Source organism: Vipera berus (genome assembly GCF_964194415.1).
Source record: "Vipera berus genome assembly, chromosome: 1".
NCBI classification, from domain to species: Eukaryota; Metazoa; Chordata; class Lepidosauria; order Squamata; family Viperidae; genus Vipera; species Vipera berus.
The window spans coordinates 69,853,025-69,878,218 of record NC_138202.1 but is presented as its reverse complement, the minus strand read 5'-3'; the positions used below and the strand labels follow the sequence as shown (position 1 = coordinate 69,878,218).

The 25,194-nt window shown below is 37.0% G+C and overlaps 1 protein-coding gene across 1 annotated transcript in view; it reads left to right on the top strand.

The window, feature by feature from the left end:
* The first annotated feature begins 373 nt into the window (after window positions 1-373).
* UBR1 (ubiquitin protein ligase E3 component n-recognin 1) overlaps window positions 374-25,194 on the top strand; it is a 76,251-nt gene continuing 51,430 nt past the window's right edge. Inside the window, exons 1-16 of the mRNA XM_081312777.1 lie at window positions 374-865; window positions 7,752-8,008; window positions 9,592-9,670; window positions 10,938-11,048; window positions 12,205-12,335; window positions 15,787-15,928; window positions 17,265-17,327; window positions 17,501-17,624; window positions 18,263-18,367; window positions 19,980-20,068; window positions 20,654-20,752; window positions 21,419-21,576; window positions 22,075-22,174; window positions 22,541-22,669; window positions 23,353-23,530; window positions 24,002-24,063. Of these exons, the coding sequence (XP_081168903.1) occupies window positions 785-865; window positions 7,752-8,008; window positions 9,592-9,670; window positions 10,938-11,048; window positions 12,205-12,335; window positions 15,787-15,928; window positions 17,265-17,327; window positions 17,501-17,624; window positions 18,263-18,367; window positions 19,980-20,068; window positions 20,654-20,752; window positions 21,419-21,576; window positions 22,075-22,174; window positions 22,541-22,669; window positions 23,353-23,530; window positions 24,002-24,063 (1,908 nt within the window). The 5' untranslated portion in view covers window positions 374-784. The remainder of the gene's footprint in view (window positions 866-7,751; window positions 8,009-9,591; window positions 9,671-10,937; window positions 11,049-12,204; window positions 12,336-15,786; window positions 15,929-17,264; window positions 17,328-17,500; window positions 17,625-18,262; window positions 18,368-19,979; window positions 20,069-20,653; window positions 20,753-21,418; window positions 21,577-22,074; window positions 22,175-22,540; window positions 22,670-23,352; window positions 23,531-24,001; window positions 24,064-25,194) is intronic.

Sequence of the window (25,194 nt, the reverse complement as noted above, 5' to 3'; positions counted from 1 at the left end):
CTGCAGATACTAGATGTGGGGCAGAATAGGAATGTGGAGGTTCAAAAGACCAATGCTGGCTAAAGGTAGCATTGGAAATTCAGTTTCATCTTGCAAACATATTTATTCTGTGCAGCAAATTTCAAAATCAAATATCACTTCTTCTCACAGACAGAAAATATATCAGTTCTCTGCCACTATAGTAGAATTAATCCATGAACATAGCATCTACCCAAGAAATTAAACCGAATCTGATTATATTCACCTGGCATGCTAATACAAATACTCAAAATACAACTGTTCTGAGGTGCTAAAAAAAACATTACAAATCGCAGCTCGTTAGAATTAAAATGCATTTAATCGTGCCTACTTCTCATTGGATTGAACTCGTGCAAGAAAAGTGGAAGCTTTGGGCTTCCAACTTACAATGTTGTTGCTATTGTGGGAAAAATAACGTATAACTAACTGTATACTTCCGGATCTTAAAGTTAGCAGCAGTTTCTACCTAAGTCGATGGAGGGGCTTCCCCAGCCGCGTACTCGCTTTGCCCCCTATTTGTTTGAGAAGCAACCGCCGAGGTTTTCCGGTTAGCAAGCGACGCTCGGCTCAGCAAGGGCTCTCTTGAGCATGCGCTAGAAATCCGAGCATGCGCGATGTTGCAGAGGACCCTCTTCGCTTGGGGTTGGGCGTCGGGCATGGGGTCAGGTCTTCTCGAGCCCTAGTCGTCCACACGTCTTCCCACGGCAGCTGATTTCCGGTTGGCCTGTGGTAGGACTCGAGCCTGCCGATCTCCGCTTCTCCAAAGATGGCGGATGAAGGCGACGGCGCGGGAAGGATGGCTGGAACGGGCGGCGCTGCCCCCGTGAAGCCCTCGGAGCTGGCTGTGGTGAGATTCCGCTCCCGCCCCGGGGTTCATCCCTTGGGTTTGCCGACGGCCGCAGCGACGTGCCTTCCCAAAGGGTCCAAGCAGCTGTGCTCGATTAAAGGACCCAAAACTAGAAATGCCCGGGCTCCGATGCTTTTATTAGCCCGGGTTGTTCGCAAGGCAGGGGCTGCTTATTATGTCTTGCTAGGACGGTGGCTTTTCCCTAATTCCCGCTTCTTTCGTCTGCCGTCTTCCCAAAAGGTTAATCTCTGGGTTTCTGTCAAATGGGACTGCACAGTTGCACACTACACAGTGCCGTACATACATGCAGGGCAAAGCCCACTTAGCTGACAGGCGAAGAGTTAGGATTTTGAGGAATGTTTTTTTCTTTTGAACTACAGGAGTGTTAAAATTACCGGAGTTGGATTCAGACAGATCCACTTAAGGCAATATAAATAGTCTACCTCTAGCTCGATAAACAAACATTTCCCGAAGTATTTTGGCATCTGGGCTATGTTCTCTTCATTCTTAACTTTTTTCTATTTCAATTATTAGGTGTTAGTTTTTATCTCTTTACTTTAAAAGGTAAAAGTGATATTTTAAAAAAGAAACCAATTTTTGACCCAGATTGTTGGGGGCAATTAAGCTGACTTTGTAATAATGCCGCTTGGGGTGTGTGTGTGAAAGCCCTAATAAGCAGGCATATACATAGAAAGAAGGCTACTGCTAAGCTTGTAAGCCACCCTGAGTCTTCGGAGAAGGGCGGGATATAAATGGAATTAAAATTAAAAAAATAAAAAAATTGCTTAGTGGACAGTGCTTATTTATTAGCACTGTCTGCTAAGTAATATGTTTATACTGTACAATAAACCAGTATGGAATGGTTTGATACAGCCTGAAGATTATTATCCTAAAGTAAGGAAGAGGGAGATTTGATGAAGCTAAAAGGCAACATTAGTTTCTGCTGGAGTGGATTGTTGTCTTAGCCCAGGGGTCAGCAACCTGAAACAGTGAAAGAGCCACTCGGAACCGGTTCCCTCACGAAAGGAAAAACTGGGAGCCGCAAAAAATGTGTGCACATGCGCGTACGTGCGCGCATGCACAGAACAGGGTTTGACTGAAGAGTGGAGCCAAGGCGAGATATGCACCTACCCTGCATATTTGAATTGATCGGTTGAACTTTTTTAGTCCCACTTTTTTTTTGGGGGGGGACTGCACATGGCAGAGGACTGGGAGCCGCAGGAGACGGCTGAAAGAGCCACATGTGGCTCCGGAGCCGCGGGTTGCAGACTTGTGTCTTAGCCATAAGAATGTCTAAACATCAGAATGTTAGTCTCAATGCACTCCTCTTGGTATATATATATATATATATATGTATGGTAGTGTTCTCAATCGTAAGTGATCCTTATGTGAGTTTCAGTGGCATTATTAATCAAACTTTAGAAAAATATTTGTTAAAAATATTACCAATTTTATAGTTCTTTTGTTTAGAGGAACTTGTGAAAATAGATTCATAAATAAAAATAAGGACTGGAATGGTAAAAGAAATGACAGGGACAATATAATAGGCATGCAGTAGTTCAAAAGTATTAACTGTAAGTAAAAGCAAAGATGGAAGCATCAGAGAAAATACTTAAAATAAATCAGTCTTTTGAGTAAATCAACAATTTTTAACAATGAGTGTTAAGTAAACAGGATTTCCAGGCTCAAAAATGGTTTCACTTTTTGTAAGCAAAACAAATTGCATTTCAAAAAGTTTCTTTCACTTTGGAAAAATAGCTAAACTTCAGCTGCAGTGAAATAGTGAATGCTGTGTCATAGGTTTCCATTTTCAGCCCAAAGATACTAGTAGCCTAATGGTGCAGCCTCAGAATTTTGAGGGATTTTGTGTAAATTATAGAGAACTTGAGAAGTAATTACTGTTTAGGTGATGTTTTGAAAGGAACTCTTATTTAACAAGGAATGATATTTATCTGCTTGTTGCCCATTTAATAATTAACCATGTCAAAGCTGTGTAACTGTGGAAGAGGAAAAGTGAATAGACAGGTAATATGAGGAAACGCACAAGAAAAGAGACAAGAACATTAATGTGTCTTGCATCTGCAATCCATATCTGAAGGGAATAGTAAATACTACAATGTTTAAAAGCTTGAATTTTGTTTAAATGAGATTTCTCACATATTTTTTAAAGAAACATATGCAAGTTTCAGTATCTATGCAATATGTGATGAGAACCAGTTTGGTGTAGTGGTTAAGGCGCTGGTTTAGAAATTAAGAGACTGAGATTTAATCCTGCTTTAGGCATGAAAGCTGGCTGGGTAACTTTGGACTTTGAGTCATTCTCTCTCAGCCCAATCCAACTCAAAGATGTGTACGAAATCCTTGAATGACCAAAGCCACAGTGACTGGTGGAAGTCAATATCTATGGCCCATCTGCTGAAGATATGACCAATGGAAAATTTGGAATGTGAAAGGAGTAGTAGTAAACAAGATGAATTAATGAAATTAAAAAGAAAAAAGTCTGTCTGAAATTAAGAAAAAGGGGAAGCATATAATACATGTGAATGGAAGTGGTCTGATCTTGTGGAATTGAGAAATATGTGCAGGGAAGTGAAGTTTAATTATGGAAGAAAGGGCTAAAATATATGTCGGAAATATAAACTGGTGTTAAGTAATTGTTATGGATGCCTATTAAAGTAGGAATCTATATTTGGTGATGGTTGTATGTCAGCCAGTGAATAATGATAATGGGTTTGAAGAAAAATAAATATAATATAGTGGGGGGGGGGGAAATCTTCTAGGTGATAAAGAATGGATGGGTAGGTAAAAGATGAGAGAGAGATGGCCATTGTATCAATAGAGGCCAAAGAATAAATAAGAATGCTGACTAGTAAGTATCTGCTTAGAAAATATCTGTTTATTTTGAATATGTGGTTTAAATATCTATTTATTTTTTTGTATACATGGCATAGGAATGAGTATAATAGCGTTAGCACTTAGACTTATATACTGCTTCATAGTGCTGTAAACAGACAGAGTCAGCATATTGCCCCCAACAAGCTGGGTCCTCATTTTACCGACCTCAGAAGGATAGAAGGCTGAGTCAACCTTGAGCTGGTGAGGATTGAACCCCCAGCAGTGAGCTGAATTAGCCTGCAATGCTACATTCTAACCACTGCATCACCATGGCTCCTAAGCTAGAAATCATGGGGCTGCCTAGTCAGCCCAAACAGCGAGATGGGCAGTATGTAAATTTAATAAATAAAGTAAATGTTGAGATAGAAATATGATGAGAGGCTATGCATGTGGAACAGACCGGTATATAAATAAAATTATTATTATTATTATTATTATTATTATTATTATTATTATTATTATTATTATTATTATGTGGAACAGACCATTTTTTTTGCAGTGCTAAGAGTGGCTTTTAGAAAAAAGTAAAAGAATTTGGAGTAAAAGTAGAATGATTGCAAAAAGTACTGTGTAGAACTATTGGAAGATAGATCAGCAGTCCCAAACTTCTGAGGTGCCTGTGGCCTTCCAGATCATTTTATGTGGCTTACATTTCCTTCACACAGGTAAAGCAACTGTTGAAAGGAGGATAGCAGCTTGCCAGTCTCACCAGGCATTACAAAACCTTGCTTAGACTGACAAGAAACAGCTCCTCTCCTGGAGAGAAAAACAGATGGGCAGCTGTCACCGCTGGTCCTACTTTTCTCCTTTTGTTCGCTCCCATCATCTTCACTGCTGCAGCTCCTTACTACAATTTTAGAGTGAGAAGAAATGGCTCACCAGTGCTAAAGTGCTGTGAGAACTCAGGCTGTGCAGCCCATCACTCAGCATGCTCCATTTAGATTTAGAGCTGTGAAAAACAATGATGATAATGAGAGCTCACCAGAACTGCAGTGGCACCTTAAATGCAAAACTAGAAGTACAGTTGTCCCTTGGCTTGTCCACTCAGGCCCAGAGACTGGTGTTTTACCAGTGAAAAACTCTATAATTTCTAAACAGAGTTGTTCTCTGTGTGTGTAATGAGTGAAATGTTTTCCTTTTCTCTCTCTCTCAATCACCCAGTTTTTAATTTTATATCTCTGGAGAAGTGTTTGAATTATCATTGGGCAAGGCAAATTGGCAATTAATAAGCAACTCTTAGCTAAGTCCTTTTTTTGCAGCTTTTTTTTAAAAGGAGCCATCGGGGAAGTTACCCAGAAATTTCTATTGTGATGCATTTGATCAATGAAAACAAGGCCTTCCTGGTTCCTTGTTTGCCAGTGTAAATAACTTTCTTATGTTCTATTAACTCATAACAGAATAACAGAGTTGGAAGGGACCTTGGAGGTCTTCTAGTCCAACCCCGTGGTCAGGCAGGAAACTCTATACCATTTCAGACAAATGGTGATCCAATATTGTCTTAAAAGCCTCCATTGTTGGAACACCCACAACTTCTGGAGGCAAGTCATTCCACTGATTAATTGTTCTAACTGTCAGAAAATTTCTCCTTAGTTCTAGGTTGGTTCTCTCCTTTGATTAGTTTCCATCGGTTGCTTCTTGTCCTGCCTGTCATGATATAAATATAATACAGTAATATTGTGGCTAGACTAATATTGCAAATTACATAAATACTATATCGTTTCTGAGTTCAGTGCATAGGACTATAACCCAATTGCTCATTCATGCTACCAAAACAATTTATTGGTAAGAATTCCAGTTTTTTTCTGCAACGTTATCCGAGAAAGTGTCTTAGATCTTGACAAGTGAAATGAGCGAGGGTGGTGGAGGTGGAGATCAGATTAATTTAGAGCTCAATTCTTCTGCTTAATGTTAAACTATCAACTTAACTTGAAACCCTAAACCTCCATGTATTCTGTTAATTACAACTTGAAAATACCAGATGGCAATTGATATTGTTTCTGTGTGACAGATTGTATTTATTTCATCAAATGTGAGCCTTCTTTCTGTTAAAAGTTGAGTTAAATTTGCAGAAATAGCTTTTTCTAAGAAGGTGACTCACAACATATTAAAGACAAAATACTATTTTTCTTCGTAAATGCTATAGTTATATTTGTGTCAAGTTTCAGATGATTAGCTTCTAGGATTTTATGTTGTTATTCCACAACAATCAAATTAAATGTCTGAAATGAAAAGCACTGTCAAATGTCTAAATTGAAAAGGTAAAAGGTAACTCTGCTTCACAGTAAATATTGCTTTATTTAATAAATATATGTTTAATGGCATATTGTGATTATTTCCTTCATTTTTGACACACACTAGATATTTTTGTATCTCTATATGGAAAGTCTTAAGTATAGCAGTTGGGCTAGTGAACAAGTCATGTCTTCTTTTAGTCTTTTGACCAGAAAAAATTGTAGGAGTTAGTGAGCTACGCCAAACTTGTCAGTCATAATTCAGTGTAAATTCAACACATTTTAGCAAAAAGAAACAAAAGATTGGAAATTCAATATTGTTCTTTATTGAGAATGAAATCAGTGTCAGGGACATAGGAATATTTGCTTTATGAAAATGATAGACCTTTTTTTTACAAGAAGGTGGAAAATTATAAAATCAGTGAGAGCACTTTGATATGTGAGTTAGATTTAGAAGAGAAATTTGGTATGTTTTCCCTATTTTACTCTAATACAGGCGTGTCAAACTCAATTTCCTTGAGGGCCGCATCAGCATTGTGGTTGCCCTCAGGGGGCCGGGTGGGTGTGGCCAGGGTGGGCGTGGCCTACTGGGTGGGCGTGGCTAGAGTGCGTATGGCCTACTGGGTGGGCATAGCCAGCTCTATATTGTTCGCATCAAGGGTGCCTATGGGGGCCTGGGCAGGAGTGGGACAGATCTGAGGGTCTCTGGCAGAAGGAGGGTCTCTGGGCCAGGGCCAAGGTAGTGGGGGCCGTTCCCTCACTGTTTCCAGGATGGCTTCGCGGGCCGCATGAAACCACTTCGTGGGCCGGATCCGGCCCCCGGGCCTTGTGTTTGACATGTCTGCTCTAATACATTTAGTCTATATTAATTTGCCATCCATTTCAAAACATTAGGACACTGTGCTGTCAGTCCTGGGCATGATCCTGAGGGGTTGCAGAGGACAGAGAAAAGAGTTTATTCCTCCTTTACACATTTTGTTGAAAAAGCTGCATTTAGATTTTGGTAAATTGTTTATTCAGCTATATTTTTATTGTGAAGGAAAAATTCAAATAAGATTCTAATAAACCAAATACAGACATTTGTGGATTATTGTTAAAGATACAAATTGGACAAACAATATGTCAGAAGAAATATTTACAGTGTTTGAAATATTTCTTGCAAGGAGTAAGATGTTTCAGTTTAGCCTGCTTCTAAATAAAAAAAAAACTACTAATAAAAGAAATTACCTTACAATGTTGTAAAAATAATTATTTTAATGTAACGTTGCTTAAAATTTCCACATTTGGTGTAAATTGTCATATTTATTTTTTAGTTGAATATCTATCAGACTTAAGCAGCATAGTTACAGTCAATGAACAAACCCATTTCTCTACTATAAGATTATTTTTTTAAAAAAAAACACACAAAAGGAAACAGGGATGTAGTAAAAAGAAGAAAACCCCCGATTCAGGCATTGGTGTTTGAAGTGATTTAGAATGGTGTTACTATACTTACTATTTTTGGTATAAAGTCTACAGAGTATTGTAGATACCCTTCAAGACCTTCAGAGTATACTATGTGTGATTTATTTTTTACAGGTTTTGTGATATAGTTGCCTTTATTTCCATTGTTGTCATAGTAACTATTCTTTTGGACTTTGTTCAAAAATTTATAACTCCAAAACATGTTTTTCCCCCTGTTTACACCTACTATATATCATAATTTTTGATATGTGAAATACTGATGCTGAGGGAGTAATATTATATTTTGTTTTTTGCAGCGGTGGGATGAGAAGCTTGATTTTCATGCTGCCTTTCTACAACATTTGGCAAAAGTGGTTCCGGTCATATATTGTGATGAAATGGATCCTGTATCACAGAAAGAGGAGGAAATGGCCCAAAGAATGATCCTTTACCCTTTGGAGTGGCATTTATTTGGAGAAGATCCAGATACCTGTCTAGAAAAGCTAAGACAGATTGGTACCTCGCAGCTGTGTGGAAAAGTATTTAAAGGTGGAGAGACAACATATTCCTGCAGGTTTATAGCAATACTCCTACCTTTTAATATTTCTTTGAAGGATGTGATATAATATATAATTGTCGCTACAGCTTTGGTGTTATACATCTTTCTAAAATGCATATATGTTTGGGGCGGGTGGGTTGTGAGGTGCTAGGTAAGAAAGTAAATTTTGTTACCAGTCCAAAACAAAACATCGTGTTCTGGAAATTCTATTGAGCCATTTTGAATTGGTTGCAGTTGCAGCTCATCAGAAGAAAACATGGATCGTTTTGGTTGTTTGGAATTTTGTTTGAAACAAAATAGAGCCAGAGTGATTTTAGGAGATGAGTAGAACAAGGCCGATTCAGGGCTCCCCTTCTCTCCCCTCTTTGACATTGGCCTGTACATCCACCTGAGAACTCCACAATATTGTCTGTGCTTTCCCTTCTCTTCCTCCCTTCCCCATCCACCTTTGGTATCCCAACATATCCTACTGGCCAGTGTGCTCTTTGATATTCCCAGCACTTTCCCTTTTTCCCTTCAGCCACTAATATTCTTCTGCAACATGTCCTATCAATTTACCCATATCGTTATTTTCTTAGAGCCATCTCTTTCCTCCTTCTCAAGCTACTGCTGCTGTTTCTCCCAGTGTCTATGTAGACACATCACTAAGGACCCCAATCAACCATAGGTTCTCACATTTACTCTCACCTTCAATGTATTATGCAATACATAAATGCACTTAGGGAAAAAGAACCTGGCAGGCTACAGTTTCGGGGTACAATGTTAGAACAGAAGCAAAGGATGTAGGAGTAGTCATAGTAGATGACTGCAGAAATAGTAAACAGTGGGGTCTGGTAGTTGTGAAGGCAAACAAAATTCTCCGATGCATCACTTGAGGAATCACAAGCAGGAAAAAGGGGGTTCTAATCCTGCTATATAGGACTTTAGTCAGACCTCATTTGGAATACTGTGTCAAGTTCTAGAGATCTCACTTAAAAAAGTTATTGATAAATTTGAGTGAGTCTAGAGGTGGGCATCCCAAAGGTGCGTTTTTTCAGGAGGCAAATGGACTTTCTTGTGGGTTTTTTTAAAGACGTTTCGCTTCTCATCCAAGAAGCTTCTTCAGCTCTGATTAGATGGTGGGGAGTGAAAGGATTTATATTGCTTGCAGACAGAGTCATTTGCATTCCTTTAGAGAGTTGTTGAAACCATTTGGAGGTTTACCTGTGTCCTCAGGATTACCTGAGTGGTGGAAATGTGTGTGGAGCCTTCTTGGCTGCAGTGAAGGGAAACAGGGCAGTTTTCTATGTTTCTTGTACTCTTGTACTCAGAAAACAATCCATTTTAGTTCATACCTAGGAAAAAAACAATCTTGTTCTATGGATTAAAACATCTGAAATATGCATGGTTCATTTCAGGCACTGATCACCCAGAACCTATTTTATGCTCAGAATGGTTGTGCACAAATCATTTTGCACCATCACTAATAATAAGCTATTCTGGCTTAGGTGTGAATGCTTCCTCTCTGTTCAGTTAACATTTCCAGAATCTGGACATTTGGTAGGTTTTTGAGAAATAAGTGCTTACTCTACAGCACTCATTTCTTATTTTTGTTGCAGGGATTGTGCAATTGATCCAACTTGTGTACTTTGCATGGATTGCTTTCAGAACAGTATTCATGTAAATCATCGTTACAAGGTAAGGAAATGTGTGCTTTGGAGTGATATCTATTAACATAAGTGAACATTTATGAGAATTTGAATGTTTTTTTAAAGTATTGAAGGTAAATAACAGTACATGAAAATCAGTTTATGATAAGTGATAGAATACTTAATGGCCACATCAATTCAGATAGCAAGAATTACTAGGCAGAATAGAGCAGCCGACTATTTAATTTCAAAAACGTATTTTCAAGTTCTTTAGATGAAAAAAATGAGAGGATTAATTTATAATTGTCAGCTGCATAAATAATAGATAATCTCAGAAAGAAATTTCAAATTTCTGTACAGAATGTCCAGGATTCCCATTTAGGGGCAATAAAAACTAGTTAATTTAAAAGATCAGATAGCAGAATGGTGAGCCTACTGTTGCTTAACAGTCAGAGAACAAAACTTAGAAAAGACCCACTCTAATGAATCTGGCAGTTAGCAGTTGTGGTAAGAAATTTGTACTTTTCAGACTTGCAAAATTCTGTTAATGTAACCTTACAGTAAAGTAGAATTGGCTCATTTGATTGTGTTCCTTGTCTATTTTACTTTTTTAATTGGTTGACATCAGTCTTGCAAGTCTGAAAGTACAAATCTCCAGCTGTCACTTTTAACAGCCTGATTCCTTAGAGTGGGCCTTTCCTAGGTTTCTCTGACCATTAAGCAACTGCAGGCTTCTGCCCTCTTATTTGCTTCCTAGGCAGCATCTCGTGCCCTCATTCCGCTAAGTCAGACGTGTCAAACACAAGGCCCGGGGGCCAGATCCGGCCCACGAAGTGGTTTCATGCGGCCCACGAAGCCATCCTAGAAACAGTGAGGGAACGGCCCCCACTGCCTTAGCCCTGGCCCATAGACCCTCCTTCTGCCAGAGACCCTCAGATCTGTCCCACTCCTGCCCAGGCCCCCATAGGCACCCTTGATGCGAACGATGTAGAGCTGGCCACGCCCACCCAGTAGGCCATATGCACTGTAGCCACGCCCACCCAGTAGGCCACGCCCACCCAGGTCATACCCACCCGGCCCCCTGAGGGCAACTACAATGCTGATGCGGCCCTCAATGAAATTGAGTTTGACACCCCTGCGCTAAGTCATTTTTACATACCATTACAGGAGGAGAACACAGACAAATTTGGGTATAGTTGTTATTCTTGTCATGTAGTATTGCTGTGATATATGCTGTACCATGGTTCAGCATTATTTCCAGAATGAATTAATAGTTCTGAAGATCCAATTGTGTCCTCTGTTCTTAATTGTTTTAGATGCATACTTCCACGGGAGGAGGATTTTGCGACTGTGGGGATACAGAAGCATGGAAGACTGGACCAGTGTGTACAAAACATGAGTCTGAAGGAGGAGATAATACTGAAGAGGTATTTCTTTGTAGTAAATTGAAAAATAAATATTGCATAAAAAATAATTCCTAATTATGTACTGTTGTTTGGGCATGCTCACAACATGTTTGGAACAGCTTTGTATGCTAACCTTCGATGTTTGTGTTCCATTCTAATATGTAAATTTTCACAGACTTCTTCTGAGTTTATAATTTTATAAAAGTGGACCCTCAGGAACTGTTTATCAAAACTTAAAAGTTTTTTGCTCTTCCCTTGATTGAAAATAATCATGTTGAACTTTGACCAGCTAATGATATATTATAAGAATACCATGATTCCAATGCACCCATGATATCTTACGTAGGTGGTCCTCTTCTGAATAATAAAATTACCATCCCAGACTAGCTTAATCAGAGAGACTGATAGGCTATTTGTATACAGATTGTTCTAATTTAATATCCACCTATGTGATTGTTCATAGTTACCATAATGTTGAGCAAGGGATATACCTGACAGGTCCTCATAGTTGTAACTGTCAATTATGCCGACTCATGATTATGACATCACAGCATTCCATGATCATGTGATCGCCATTTGAAACCTTCACTGCTGACTTCCAATGAACAGTCAGTGGAGAAGCCATTAGAAGGTCACAAATGTGACTATGGGATGCTTTGACTACATGGGATTATCCTAACAGTGGTAACCAGGACTGCCAGAATGGCTGTCGAAGGTTGCAGAGTCATGTGACGTTGCATCTTAAAATCACATCACTGGTTGTAGTTGCTATCAGCTGGAATTTTTTGAGGTCTTTTGGATCCGGTTTGGTGTAGTGATTAAGGCATCAAGTTAGAAACCAAGAGATTGTGACTTCTAATCCTGCCTTAGTCACATAGCCAACTGGGTGACTTTGGTCTAGTTGCTTTCTCCCAGCCCTAGACAGGAAGCAATGGCAAATCTCTTCTGAAAAACCTGGCTAGGAAAACTGCAGGACTAGTCCTGGGAGTCACCAGATGTCAAATGCTACAAGCCCCCTCCCACAAACCAACAGAGAGAACGAAAGAGGTATTTCTTATTGAACAATAGCTACTGTAAGATACTTCTTTCAATAGTAGTGAAAGTCTGCAACACTGCTCATGCTTGCTTATTATCTGTACTGTAAATCTAACATGGCTATATTTAATTTTTTTTGTAGAATTTGGAATGCCAGTTGAATGAAGAGGTAATAGCACAAGCAAGGAAAATCTTCCCTTCAGTTATAAAATATATTGTTGATATGACTGTTTGGGAAGAGGAGAAAGAGCTGCCTTCAGAGCTTATGATAAAGTAAGTAATTTATTAGAGTTGACTTTTAAGTGTCTTACCTGTCTCCCTTCCAAGATTGTTAGTAATAAAGTAACAAACAATGCATCATTCAATCAGGATTAGGCAAGACCTTTGAATAACTTAGCAAGGAAAAACAAATGATGAGTAAGGTAAAAGGTAAAGGTTCCCCCACACATGCGTGCTAGTCGTTTTCAACTCTAGGAGCCGGTGCTCATCTCCGTTTCAAAGCCGAAGAGCCAGCGCTTGTCAGGACGTCTCCGTGGTCATGTGGCCGGCATGACTAGACACCAAAGGCACACGGAACGCTGTTACCTTCCCTACTTGCATTTTTACGTGCTTTCGAACTGCTAGCTTGGCAGAAGCTGGGACAAGTAACAGGTGCTCACTCTGTTATGCAGCACTCGGGATTCGACCCACCAAACTGCCGACCTTCTGATCGACAAGCTCAGCGTCCTAACCCACTGAGCCAGCATCCCTGATAAATGATGAGTAGGAGTGGAGAATTATATAGAATCACACAGATAATTTAAGTATCTTGAAATTCTCACCATGCAAGTGAAATTATTTCCTGTCTTCATACTCTGTAACAAATTAGCCTAGCAGACAATGGTGTATTTTTTTCCCCTTGCAATTGTCAAGGCAAGGTACTTAAAAGTCTTTCTATACTTAAGGCCTCATACTGGTATAGAGATTGCTTAACTTTGAAAGATAGTCCTAGTTATTAGAAAGAAAATCTGGGATTTCTGTCCTTCAATTCTTTTTCCCCCCAGAATTAGCCGTACTTCTGATTGTACTTTGCACAAGTTTTTTTTTAAGATTTATAATTACAATGATCATATTTTTGTTATTTCACTTCTATCGGAGGAAGAAGTTTTTAAACAATAGTAAAAGAGAAAGACTCCATTTAGCTGAGCTCAACTAGAGAAAGAGGTTTTTTTCGCAATAGGCAGTTATATTCATGAATTTCAGTCCTTATTTATTAACACACAATCCAGCTCATTCCACCAGAGCAGTCACTATCACATCACCATCATGAAATAAATTTACAAAAAGGTTGGGTGTCCATATGATACATGCTAAAATTGTTAAATCAGTATTCAATGTTTTTTACTTAATTTTTATTAGGAATTTTGATTACAGTAGTAAAAACTTAATACAAATTAAATTGGAAAAAAAGAAAAAAGTGAAGGAAAAAGGAAGAAAAACATATAATAAAGAATATAATAAAAAAGAAAAATATATCAAGAAGTGATTTCCTACATTCCCCACAATAAGTATAAACAAATTTGGTAACCGTTCATCCCCTTTAAAGTTACAAAAATCTCTTTATCCCATACACCATTCAATATTTATGTGCAAATCCATAAAACATCAACTTTTCAATTCTGTGCCAGCAAAAAGTCCATAAAGAGTTGTCAGAACTTTGCAAAAAAAAGTTATTTTAACTTGATCAGATAAACTGACTTGATATGCCCTGCTTTTACTTTTAGCAATCTTAAATCTTTAATTCATTCAAATATTGTTTATCCCATTGCATAGATTTCTTTAAGGCTTTAACGAGCCTCTTTGGTAGAGTCAATTGAAAATATTTTCTAGTTCATCCTTTTGCTTTATCATTATATTTCCCTTTTTAAAACTTCAGAGAGATTCTTTCGTTATCCAACAAAGTATCTTTTTCCAAATCATTCTCTTGGCTTTTTTTTAAAATTCCATTTATATCCCGCCCTTCTCCGAAGACTCAGGGCGGCTTACAAGCTTAGCAGTAGCCTTCATTCTATGTATATGCCTGCTTATTAGGGCTTTCATACACACCCCCCAAGCGGTATTATTACAAAGTCAGCTTAATTGCCCCCAACAATCTGGGTCCTCATTTTACCTACCTCGGAAGGATGGAAGGCTGAGTCAACCTTGAGCCTGGTGGGATGCGAACCTGCACTAATTGCAGGCAGCTGGTGTTACTTAAGGAGGCATTAGCCCACTGCTCCACCAAGGCTTGTCATTTATAATTCCAGTTTGTCTTGTTAGATAATTTTTTCCATGTGTATCATTCCTTCATTAACATCTTTTAGATGCAGTCTATCCCTAGAAGCAGACATTATTGATAGTGTTGATATTGCAGTCAGTAATTTCTGACTTCAAAGGCCTCCTTTAATGTTTTCAGTGTTATGTTTTGTGTCATTTTGTAAGTCCTAGTATTAACTGATGTCAAGAACTGGCTTTGTATTTTATTCTGCTTAGAATCTTTAGTCCTTTCTTGCGTCCTATTTCCAAAACCAAAGTAACTTATCTTAGTTAAGACTTGCAGTAACCAGGATGGCCAAAATAAATCTGTTTTCCACAAGAAAACAGATAATATTTTATAGATAATTCCAAAAACTTACAGTAAAAGTCAATATTCCCAATTTGTCTGGACCCTTATTATTTGTAACTTTCTTAGATCTTATTTAGCTTTTTGCAGTTTATTTCAATTTCTTGGAAGTTCTAAAATTTGTCATTAATTTTTATTTTGTTCAGAGTTGGAAGTTGAAGATAAAACTCACCCAATGTCTTTATTATAGGCAATTTCCAAAAGTGATTAGAAACTGAGGTTTACACACTTGGTGTCTTTTAAAAGGCTGTAGCACAGTTGCAAGCAGGATGGCTGATTCCTTTGTCTCCTGGTGCTCAAACCCACATAAAATAGTGTCTTCATGAAGAGCAGCCATCCAGGGCACATGTGAATGATCTCCCATCATCTCCTTATCCTTATCTGGTTCCTTGGTCTTCGCTGCAGTCATCAGTTCTGCTTTCCTGGAGATGTGTTCAGTTTCCCATGCTTCCCCAGAAGTCAACACACTCAGATTTTTCTATACTTTGCTTATCACATTGTCACAAACTGTTGGAAAACTCTCAGCCAGGCAAGGGGAAGCCATCCAGTGTGACTAGCCTCGAGTTTTTAGGCAGCCATAATATACTTAGACTTAACCCCTCCTAAGTTCCATGGGAAGGCAAGCAGCCTGGGGAGAGTTCTGTATTATAGGTGGAATGTAATAAAGTAGTCAACTTCAATCTTTCAGATGTGGATCTTGTTGCTTGCACCTGACATGAGCTGAATCAGACAGATCAAGAGAGAAGGGGAGAGGAGGGAGAGTAATAAAGTCACTCGATTCTTTCTTTCCAAGTTGTTGAAAGAGATGTTTTCCACATTGCATAGATTTGGGTGCTAATTAAGAAGGAACTTCCTATATAATAATAATAATAATGAATAATCGAATCAAGGACTCTTTAATATAATTGGGAATGTTTTTGAAAGCAAGTATTGATAATGATGAACTTCTTAGTTTAACTATCTTTACTATACTGTATTTATTTTTAGCTTGTGCTATTCCTGTGGCCAACTTTAATTTTGAAGTTATTTCAGTTTTTCTCTGGGGTCATCAGTCATCTTTTGGTTTGGGGTTTTTTTTAACAGTGGAGAGAAGCCAGACAAACACTATTGTGTCCTTTTCAATGATGAGCATCATTCCTACGATCATGTTATCTACAGTCTACAAAGAACTCTTGGGTGTGACCTTGGAGAGGCCCAGTTATATACTACTGCTATAGATAAAGAGGTTAGTACTATACTGCTGTGGTATCCAGCCTGATGCAGGGAGAAATGTAAGAAGGATGTTGTCATTTTTTAAATAAATGCTAAGATTGTTTTGCTTTTTGATAGAGCTTGGCTGCATAGTTCTGTCTTGCACAAATTGGTGTAAGATACTTGCAGTGTGCATTATTTGATTCTGAGTTATCAGTATAATCAATATCTTATATAAGAATGAATCCTTATGGTACATTTTGTTATAGAGTTATAATTTTCAGAACAATGGGTTTTATTTTAAATCAATTGACGTTTTAATTATTATTGTTTTAGCAAGATTAATTATTCTAGAAATTTAGTGAATGAATAAGGCTGGTCACTTTTTTGTTCCCATACCAAATTCTCTTCTCATTTTATATTAGGGCGAAAGATGAATTTGTATTTTAAGAAGAAATAAGAATTTGTATTTTTATATTGTTCCCACCCATCAGATATGGTACCAGAGGAAAATAATTCTTTTTAGCAACACATCACAGCTTTAAAATTTCTTCTTCAGAGAAGCTCATTTGATTCTAAGTTAATTCTAGTTAAAGATCTTTATATTCTTACAAGCCTTTAAAGATTTTTGCCTTTTTAGCTTTGTTTTACATATATTGATCCAGCCATCTCCCAGGAAGTGCTTTGGATGATCCATACTCACATAAGGGTTAACAAAATAAATAGTTTTTCTGCCATTTCTTCCCAAACGTGCCCTGTGGGTTGTGCATTTTTCATGGTATTTGGGATGAAGATTCAAGGATTGGATATCTGCAGATGGGTTTATGTGCAAGTATATATGGTAATGCAAAATTCACTGATTCAGGAATGGAATGGAAACTCTAGAATGTCTATTCCTCTTCTGAACTATGCCTTACCTCTTTCAGACCATACCATTATGGAGATTGTTTGGTGTTAATGGACATAAATTCTCCAAACTCTGGAATGCAATAATCCTGAGAAGGAACAGAAGAATTAATGGACCATGAACTAAGAATATTTTTAAAACCCTGTGATCATCCAGACCATATGCTAATTTCTGACAGTGAATTTATTCCTTTAAAAGAGCGACATGATGGCATTATCTCTGTAATAATTTTAATGTTATTTGTCAGTTTTAAGAGTCATGGATCTTGATAGATATCTAACAAAAGCTAATTCAAATTAGAATTATAATACAAAATGACTGAATCTTTGTACAACTTTCATTTAAATCAGCCTGAAAGCAACTTTAATTGTTTTCCATTTTGATCTTGCCTTTCGTTTGCACACTATAATAACATCGTCCTGTCTATCTCTATTTTATTTTATTTTTTAAAAAAATTACACAGGGTCGGAAGGCTGTTAAGAAGGGGTCATACGTTGTTTGTCAGGAAGCAAAAGAGGAGATTAAGGTAAGAGTAGCATTTTTAAAATATGTAACATTTTACTGTTCTATATATTTATGAAGATAAGTTCATAGCGATGATTTTTCTTGATTTTAGCCCCTCATTTTTGTTTGATCATCTTTGATCACTAGAATGCTTGTTGTATTCTGATTCAAATTTTAAATACTCTTATTTTTTAGAAACATTCAAATAGTGTTTCCCAAGGTCCCCTTAATGTGATGGTTCTTCATGCAGATGTAATGGCTCATCAGAAATTTGCTTTGCGTCTTGGTTCTTGGTTAAACAAACTTATGAGCTACTCAAGTAAGTATCCTAGATTATTTTGTGTTGTGCATAGATTGCAAAATACTGAACAAGGGATTTATTGGTTTTGACAAGTATTTCCTTTGTTTATAAAACTAGTAAGAAATGATTCTGTTCTTCTATGAAAATTTTTTCCTGCTAACTGCTAGACCACCATCCCTTAAAACAGTGATGCGAAACTTCTCCTTATTTGAGAGCCACACTGAACTTTGCACAGTTTGCCCGACGGTCACCTTCCAAAAGTAGATGGAGGCAGGACTGCATTTTTTGTTTTTGTTTTGTTTTTAAGGGAAAAAATTATGTCTTAGTTGTTTGGGCATCATTTTCTTTTATTCGCACCCTCAAATAAAATCAGATCAAATTTGAGGGCTCTATCCATTTTGTTTGGGTAAAGTTCTTCAGGAACGTTTATACCTTTTTTCTTCAAAGGAATTGCATTGTATCATTGTTTATTGTTGAAAAATGATTACAGAAGTAAACATGAAAGTGATTGCATAAAGTTACTCAATGTAAGAGCCAGGACATTTTGAAATAGCTTTCTGCCTTATGTGAAGAATTTTTGTGTGATTTTTTTCTTAAGGATTTCAGTTAAGTCCTCCAGTAATCTAAACCTTCATATTTACGTGTTCCTCTTTTAGGTGATTTTCGTCAGATATTCTGTAAAATATGTTTAAAAGAAGTTGATTCAGGGAAACCTTGTCAGATAAGCACACTGATGCTGTGGGATGCAAAACTTTATAAAGGTAAATTGAATCCTGGGGAAACAACTGTGGGACAGAGCTATTGCCAACTGAGAATTTTCTAGAAACGTGATGGGCCCCTGTAAGACATAAAATAGCAGAACCTTCTGTTATAGTCAAAGAAAATAATACAAGACCCATAACTTCTTTTTTTTTATTCATTGTGCCAAATGTATTTCCTTGTGAGAGGTACATTGTTTCCTTAGTTTAACTGAATCCTTTTAGGCATTGTCATGAGGTTAGTGATAAGGCCGCTAGGCAAATATGTGGCGATAATAAATAACAATAGTAATTATTACTACCGGTATGTATATTCCAAAAATAAACTTCATTTACTAATTAGTAGTAAATTTCAATTAGTGAATATGTTTTATACTCTGTTCTTAGTTTTTTACTTAGTTCTTATTTACCTAATTTATTTAGCATCTGCCTTGGAAGCCTAAGATAGTAATCTTATATTTTGTAGATTCTTGGCACTTTTCTATTATGTTTTTATTTTGCATTTTTGTTATACTTTTGGTTTTCATTTCATTCTTTGGTCTTACAACCCCAGTTAGCTGTAAAAATTTCCCATCACTTCACGCTTTAATCTCTATATTAGCTTTTCTTGATCCTTAAACACCTGTCTCTGTTTCACTGTTGTCAAGGTCCCAGACACTTCCTGTTAGGTTCTCTTGGTATGATATTCTGCCATCTTTCTCCCACAATTGGTCACAGCTTGGAGTCTTGTCATGCTGGCTGTGGTGCTAGCTGGTCTACTAGATACCCTTGTGTGCGCATTCTCTCTCTCTCTCTCTCTCTCTCCCTCCCTCCCTCCCTCCCTCCCTCCCTCCCTCCTTGTTGGGGGAGGGGAGGAGAGGGGCAGAAAAAAAGCAAAGGTTATTCCCTTCTTCTGCTCTTCTTTCTTTCCCACTGTTTCATTGTCTCTTGGGACACAGCTTATCAGCACCCAGCTTTTTGCTTCTCCATATCCTTCCTCAGATCTCACCCTGTGAGACTTTTCTTGATATCACTCGCAGTTATACTTGGGCGGTGTCCATCTTCCCCTCAGTCCCCTTGAGCAACCAGCCTGCTGGTTCTCAAAGCTGTCCCCCAAGTCCAATATCTGCTCTATTCACAAGACCATTATAGGCTACCCACATAGGCATTGCTAGCTTTTCCTTTGCTTTGAAGCTTCCCTGCCCTACTGCTACTTCTTAATCTCTCTCGGATATTTCTGAGGGTTTCACTCATTCTCCTTCTTCCCGTTTCTTTCTTTGGGGGAAGGGTTTTTCCACCACAATCACTTCAGCCTCAATTACTGATAGCTTCTCTCTTCTAAGGTAGTTTGATCTTTACTTTAAGGATCTGGTTTCTCCACTTACATAGCTTAACAGACCGGCAGAATAAAACTATCACAAATATGCCACTATTATATTTAAAACAGATATGGTAGATATTTTATTTAATTTCTAAAAATTGATGATATCTTTTTAGCAAAGGTTACCACCTGAGATGATTCATACTTTAATAGCAGTTTAGATTTTCCATTTTTATACAGGCATTGTACTTACTAAAGATCTATTAATTTGGAATGAAATGTTTATGAGTGAAAATAAATTATGAATTTTTCTAGGAGCAAGGAAGATCTTACATGAACTAATCTTCAGTACTTTTTTTATGGAAATAGAGTATAAAAAACATTTTGCTATGGAATTTGTTAAGGTAATTTATCTACTATATTATCTTTTACCTTGGAGTAGTAAAGTTTTTCTTCATGTTTAAACTGTTAACTCATCAGTAAAAAAATAACTATTTGCCTTCTGAGAGCTGTAATATAAAAATAAATACTTTAATTACTGTTGTATTCTGTATCAAGTTATAATGCAGAGGTGCACAACCAGAACTCCAAGATGTATGTGTGGTCTTACATACCTTGGTACAGATTACAAAACTTCTGCTTTATTTTAATCTATTTACTGCTTTATCTTAACTTTTAAAATGAAAGCATGAAAAAATGACTAATTATATGTGGATTTAATTATATTAATTGCATTAATAAGAACCTTAAACATAAATTTAAATAAAATGTAATCAACATTAATTAATCCATTAGACTCTCATCCATTTTGCTCTCCAGATGTATCCCATTTTCCCCAAATGCTATTAACCATGCTTTGATGCTTTCGTGAAGTAAATCTTCCTGAGAGAAAATAGATCTTTTACTTGTCAAGTTTCTACTCCTCAGATTGTGTACATCTCATAATCCAATCAGTAAATAATACTTTCTTTGTATTTGTGTGTTCACAGCATTACAAAGCTTTGCAGAGAGAATATATCATTGATGATCACGAAAGGCAGTTTTCTGTGACAGCACTTTCAGTTCAGATATTCACAGTACCGACATTGGTATGTATACTACTTTTCCCCTAAACTTTAGCAGAAGTATTTTTCCCTTCCATGGTCATAAATGAATAACATGTTTTTTCTAGGACAAGGATATAAATCCTGAGGGCCAAGCATATACAAAGACACATAGCATGCTTTAAGCTAGCTAAAATTTCCTCTTCTTTATAGTCCCTGTACTGTACATTGTTATGAAATCTGAACCATTCAGTCTCTGAATCTTTCTCCTACAAATATTCATGCACCAAGTTTAAATAAGAGTCCTGGCTCACATGGAAGCCAACAGTACATAAAGTTGTATGCACATTGGCTTTCCTTCAGTTGATAGCGACACTCAGTAAATGAACATTTCCAGAAGAAAGATGTTACTCTAGTGATGTGGCCAGGAAACAGATATCAGGAGCACTCACGTGGTGAACTCTCTAAACATTATAATACACAAAGAGGACTTACGAGAGATGGCTTTATCTTGTATGGAAGACAACTATTTATTAAGTATAGTAAACGTAGAGATTGATAGGAACACAGCTAAGGTTCACCATTCTATTCAGAAGGCTTGGTCAGGATGAATAGGCAAACCACATCTTCCTTTTTTCTACTTTGTTCTTATTCAAATAAGATGTGAATAAAGTTGTGTATTTTACATTTTGAATACATTTTCCTTCTCAGGCCCGCCATCTCATTGAAGAACAAAATGTCATCACAGTCATAACAGAGACACTTCTAGAAGAACTACCAAAATATTTGGATAAAAATAGCAAATTCAATTTCCAGGGTTACAGCCAAGAGAAGTTGGGCCGAGTATATGCAATTATACATGATCTTAAGTAAGTTTTCCTATTAAAGCATAAAAGTACTTCATCTTGCAAATATTCAAATAGCACTTTGAATACTAGCAATGCTTGCATGATCAGCTGGATAAATGCCATAATTCATATTGCAGATGAACAGCTGTAAAGTTAGGCAAATCTTATTATGCTTAAACTGAGTAGTATTTTGAATCCAGCACTTTCTAAGACTTTATAACAATGTTTAACAAATAATAAATATATTAGATTATTCTGGCAATGTATTGAAGAGTGTACTAGCAGTAGAGAAGAATATTTGTCTTGATATCACTGTCATCATAATAACGTAGTCCCTTCCTGTATATCGTAAAGAAAGTAATTCCTCCTTTTAAAGAAAGTCATTTCTGTTTGTGCCACGTGTCAGGTCTCCCAGGATGATAGCCATCTCATAAGTAAAACTAGTTTCAGTCAACTCTGCAAAAGTTCATGCTATGAAACTATGCTACATTTAAAAAAAATGTTTATTTCTTACAATAGATATATTTTAATCAGTAAGCCTGCTGTGTGGACAGATAAATTGCGAGAACAATTTTTGGAAGGGTTCAAATCTTTCCTGAAGATTCTTACTTGCATGCAGGTAAAGTATATAAACTGTACTTTTATTACACTCAAATAATAAATAGTACAGTGGCTAACAGTATACTCCAGTGTAGCTGTACTCTAACATTTTATTATTTTGCATTTATATTGTTTAAAATGGTTCTAAGGAACTCTGCTTCTATTAAGTGACTATAAATTAACTTTTTCCCGTATGAATTCCAATGAATTCTGCAAGTATGCAGTTACAAAAAAATAATATGTCCTATTGCATTGTCACATTTCATTCAAAATAAAAATTTCCTCAATTCAATTGATACTTCCTTATCTATTTATTTAAGCTTATGGTCTTAATACTTCTCTGAGTAATTTTGACTTGAGTTATCTGGATCTTGGTTTGTTACAGGGAATGGAGGAAATAAAGCGGCAAGCTGGGCAGCATATTGAGGTGGATCCTGACTGGGAAGCAGCCATTTCAATCCAGATGCAATTGAAGAACATTCTCTTGATATTTCAGGAATGGTGCGCCTGTGATGTAAGCTGCATAGTAGGAAGAGCTTGCAAGGATTTGAATAATTGAAGTTTCTTATGAGCAGACTCCTCTCCCTAAGTTTGATCAATGTGACTGTATCTCATTTTTTTCCCTTAGGGATTTTTAAAAATGAAATATTTAATTTAAATGTTAAAAGCAGTTATCTTTGAAAGGCCTGTGGAATTACTGTTATTTATCAAACAAAAACCCCTTTACTACAAGGTTGTTATTTCACATGTAGGTTCTGATTTTGGTAGCTGTTGTGTGTAAAACAAGTGGTTTATAAATTTTCAAATGTTGCTTTTTTTGGAATGGCACCTCTTAAAGTCATTATAAATCTCCACAGAAAATGCAACTATTATTTCTTGATAAATTCAAGAATTATAAACCATAAAGCTTTTGCATTTCTCAGAGTATATAGTTAAGTAGATATTTTGATTTAAAAACAATTTAAAAAATATTGGTACACAGGGTTGCTTTTTTTGCTAGAATTCACAAAACTGTTTGCTTTTCACTGAAAAAATAACAAGTATAGGGCAGTTAGTATCTTATTTAATGCTGCATGATTTTAATGATGTACTTATGAGCCAAATTTGTTTGAATGAAACATAGCCACTATGATTATACCATGAATTCAGTGTTATACATACTATTAACTATAAATGTAAAAATACTGTCATTTCCAGGAAGAGCTCTTGGTTACAGCTTATAAGGAGTGCCATGCAGCAGTAATGAAATGTAGCAACTCTTATACCCGGGACAAAAAAGTGATCAATTTATGTGGCCATACTTTGGAATGCAAGCGGTTCAAGGTATCAACAGATCCTGTGAGCATCCATCTCCCATTGTCTAGGATGCTAGCTGGTAAGTGCCTGTTGGTTATTAATAGCTGAAAATTAAATTTCTCTTTTAAAGTCTGCTCAGATTTGATAAAAATAAGGCATTAGGCTTCTGAAGTGCAGGTCATATTTGAATATATATTTATGATCATGGATATTGTTGGCTGCTTGACCTCTATAAATGCAATTAATAGAGCTTACGTGTCAAAGAATAATAATTTATTAAGTGTGCATTTTGTGAAAAAATGTATTTTTCTCTCTCCTTTATCCTGCCATATTGTTCACAATTTTATTATTAACATTTTAATATTCCCACAGATGTAGCATTTAAAATTCTTTTCAGTTAGTGCGGCAGCCTCTTAAACACTTGCTGGCAAATGTATGTCTGATGTGAGAAATCTTGCTTATAAGTAATTTTGAAATGCATAGTGATAACCAGTGGGTCTTGTATCTCACCCTTACTCAAAAGTAAAATCTTTGGTAATGTCTTTCCTAGGTCTGCATATACAGTTGAGCAAAACTGGAATGATTTCAAGACTCCAAGAGTTTTTTTCATCAGTAAGTATCTTCTGCAGTTTTTTTAAGATAAGATAACCCTTATTGTCATTTTTTTTTTACTGTGGGCACAACGGCACACATCAAAAATGAAATTTAGTTGCCCGCTCTCAGAGTGAAACACATACATGACACACACCTAAACATACTATATACAACTTATGTACAGACTCACACCCCTACATATACATAACAAATATTAAATACTGTCCATCTTCAATATATAAGGTTCAATCAATGTGAGAGTTAGAATGGTGGAGTAGTTAGTGTGCTAGATCCTTTTGTCCATATTCCAGTTTAAATTCACTATCTGGATATAAAGCTCATTGCTACCAATCACCGACCCTGATCTTAATTTGCTTTGTTACAGTAATACAATTGGATACAGTTGAAGGAAGAAGTACTCTGCTTTGAGATATTTCAAGGAAAATACAGAATAGCATAAGCTATTAGTAAAGGACTAATTCTGTATTCCAGGGGTTCACGACCCCCTAAGTTGCGATCCAGTACCGGGCCATGGCCTGTTTGGAACTGGGCTGCATGAGCAGCTGGCTGGTGCATGTGGGCACGGAGCTCAATTTGCATGAGTGCTGGGTTGACATGCATGCATCTGCCTCAGCCCGCTACTTACTCAGACTGTTTCCCCTCTTCCCCCACCAGGCCGCCAAGCTGTAAAGATTGGGGACTACTATTGTATTCCACACTGGGTTCATAGGCTGTCTTGAGACTACAGTGCCACATAGAGATACAGAGTACAATTCCAGTCGTCAAACTATCCTACATTGTCAGCCAGAAGAGCTCATATAATTGATGCATTATGGCCAAGGAAAGTTGAAGCTCTTCAACTTCCCTTGGCCATAATGCATGGATTATATCCATATCAGCCACAAATATTAATAAGCAGTTAGCTGCTTTGGCCTATAATGAGAGAGCGGAACTGACAAGCATGCTTATACAATGTATAGCTTCCTGCAGAGAAAATGTAATCCTTCCCCTGTGGGTTTGAAATAGATCAGAAAACCTGAGCATCACTTTTCATTGAATTTTATCAAGACTCAGTTTTCCTATTTCAGCACACCTCTGCATTTAGGCACTGCCCCTAGACATAGATAGTTATACATGGGGCTGCCCTTG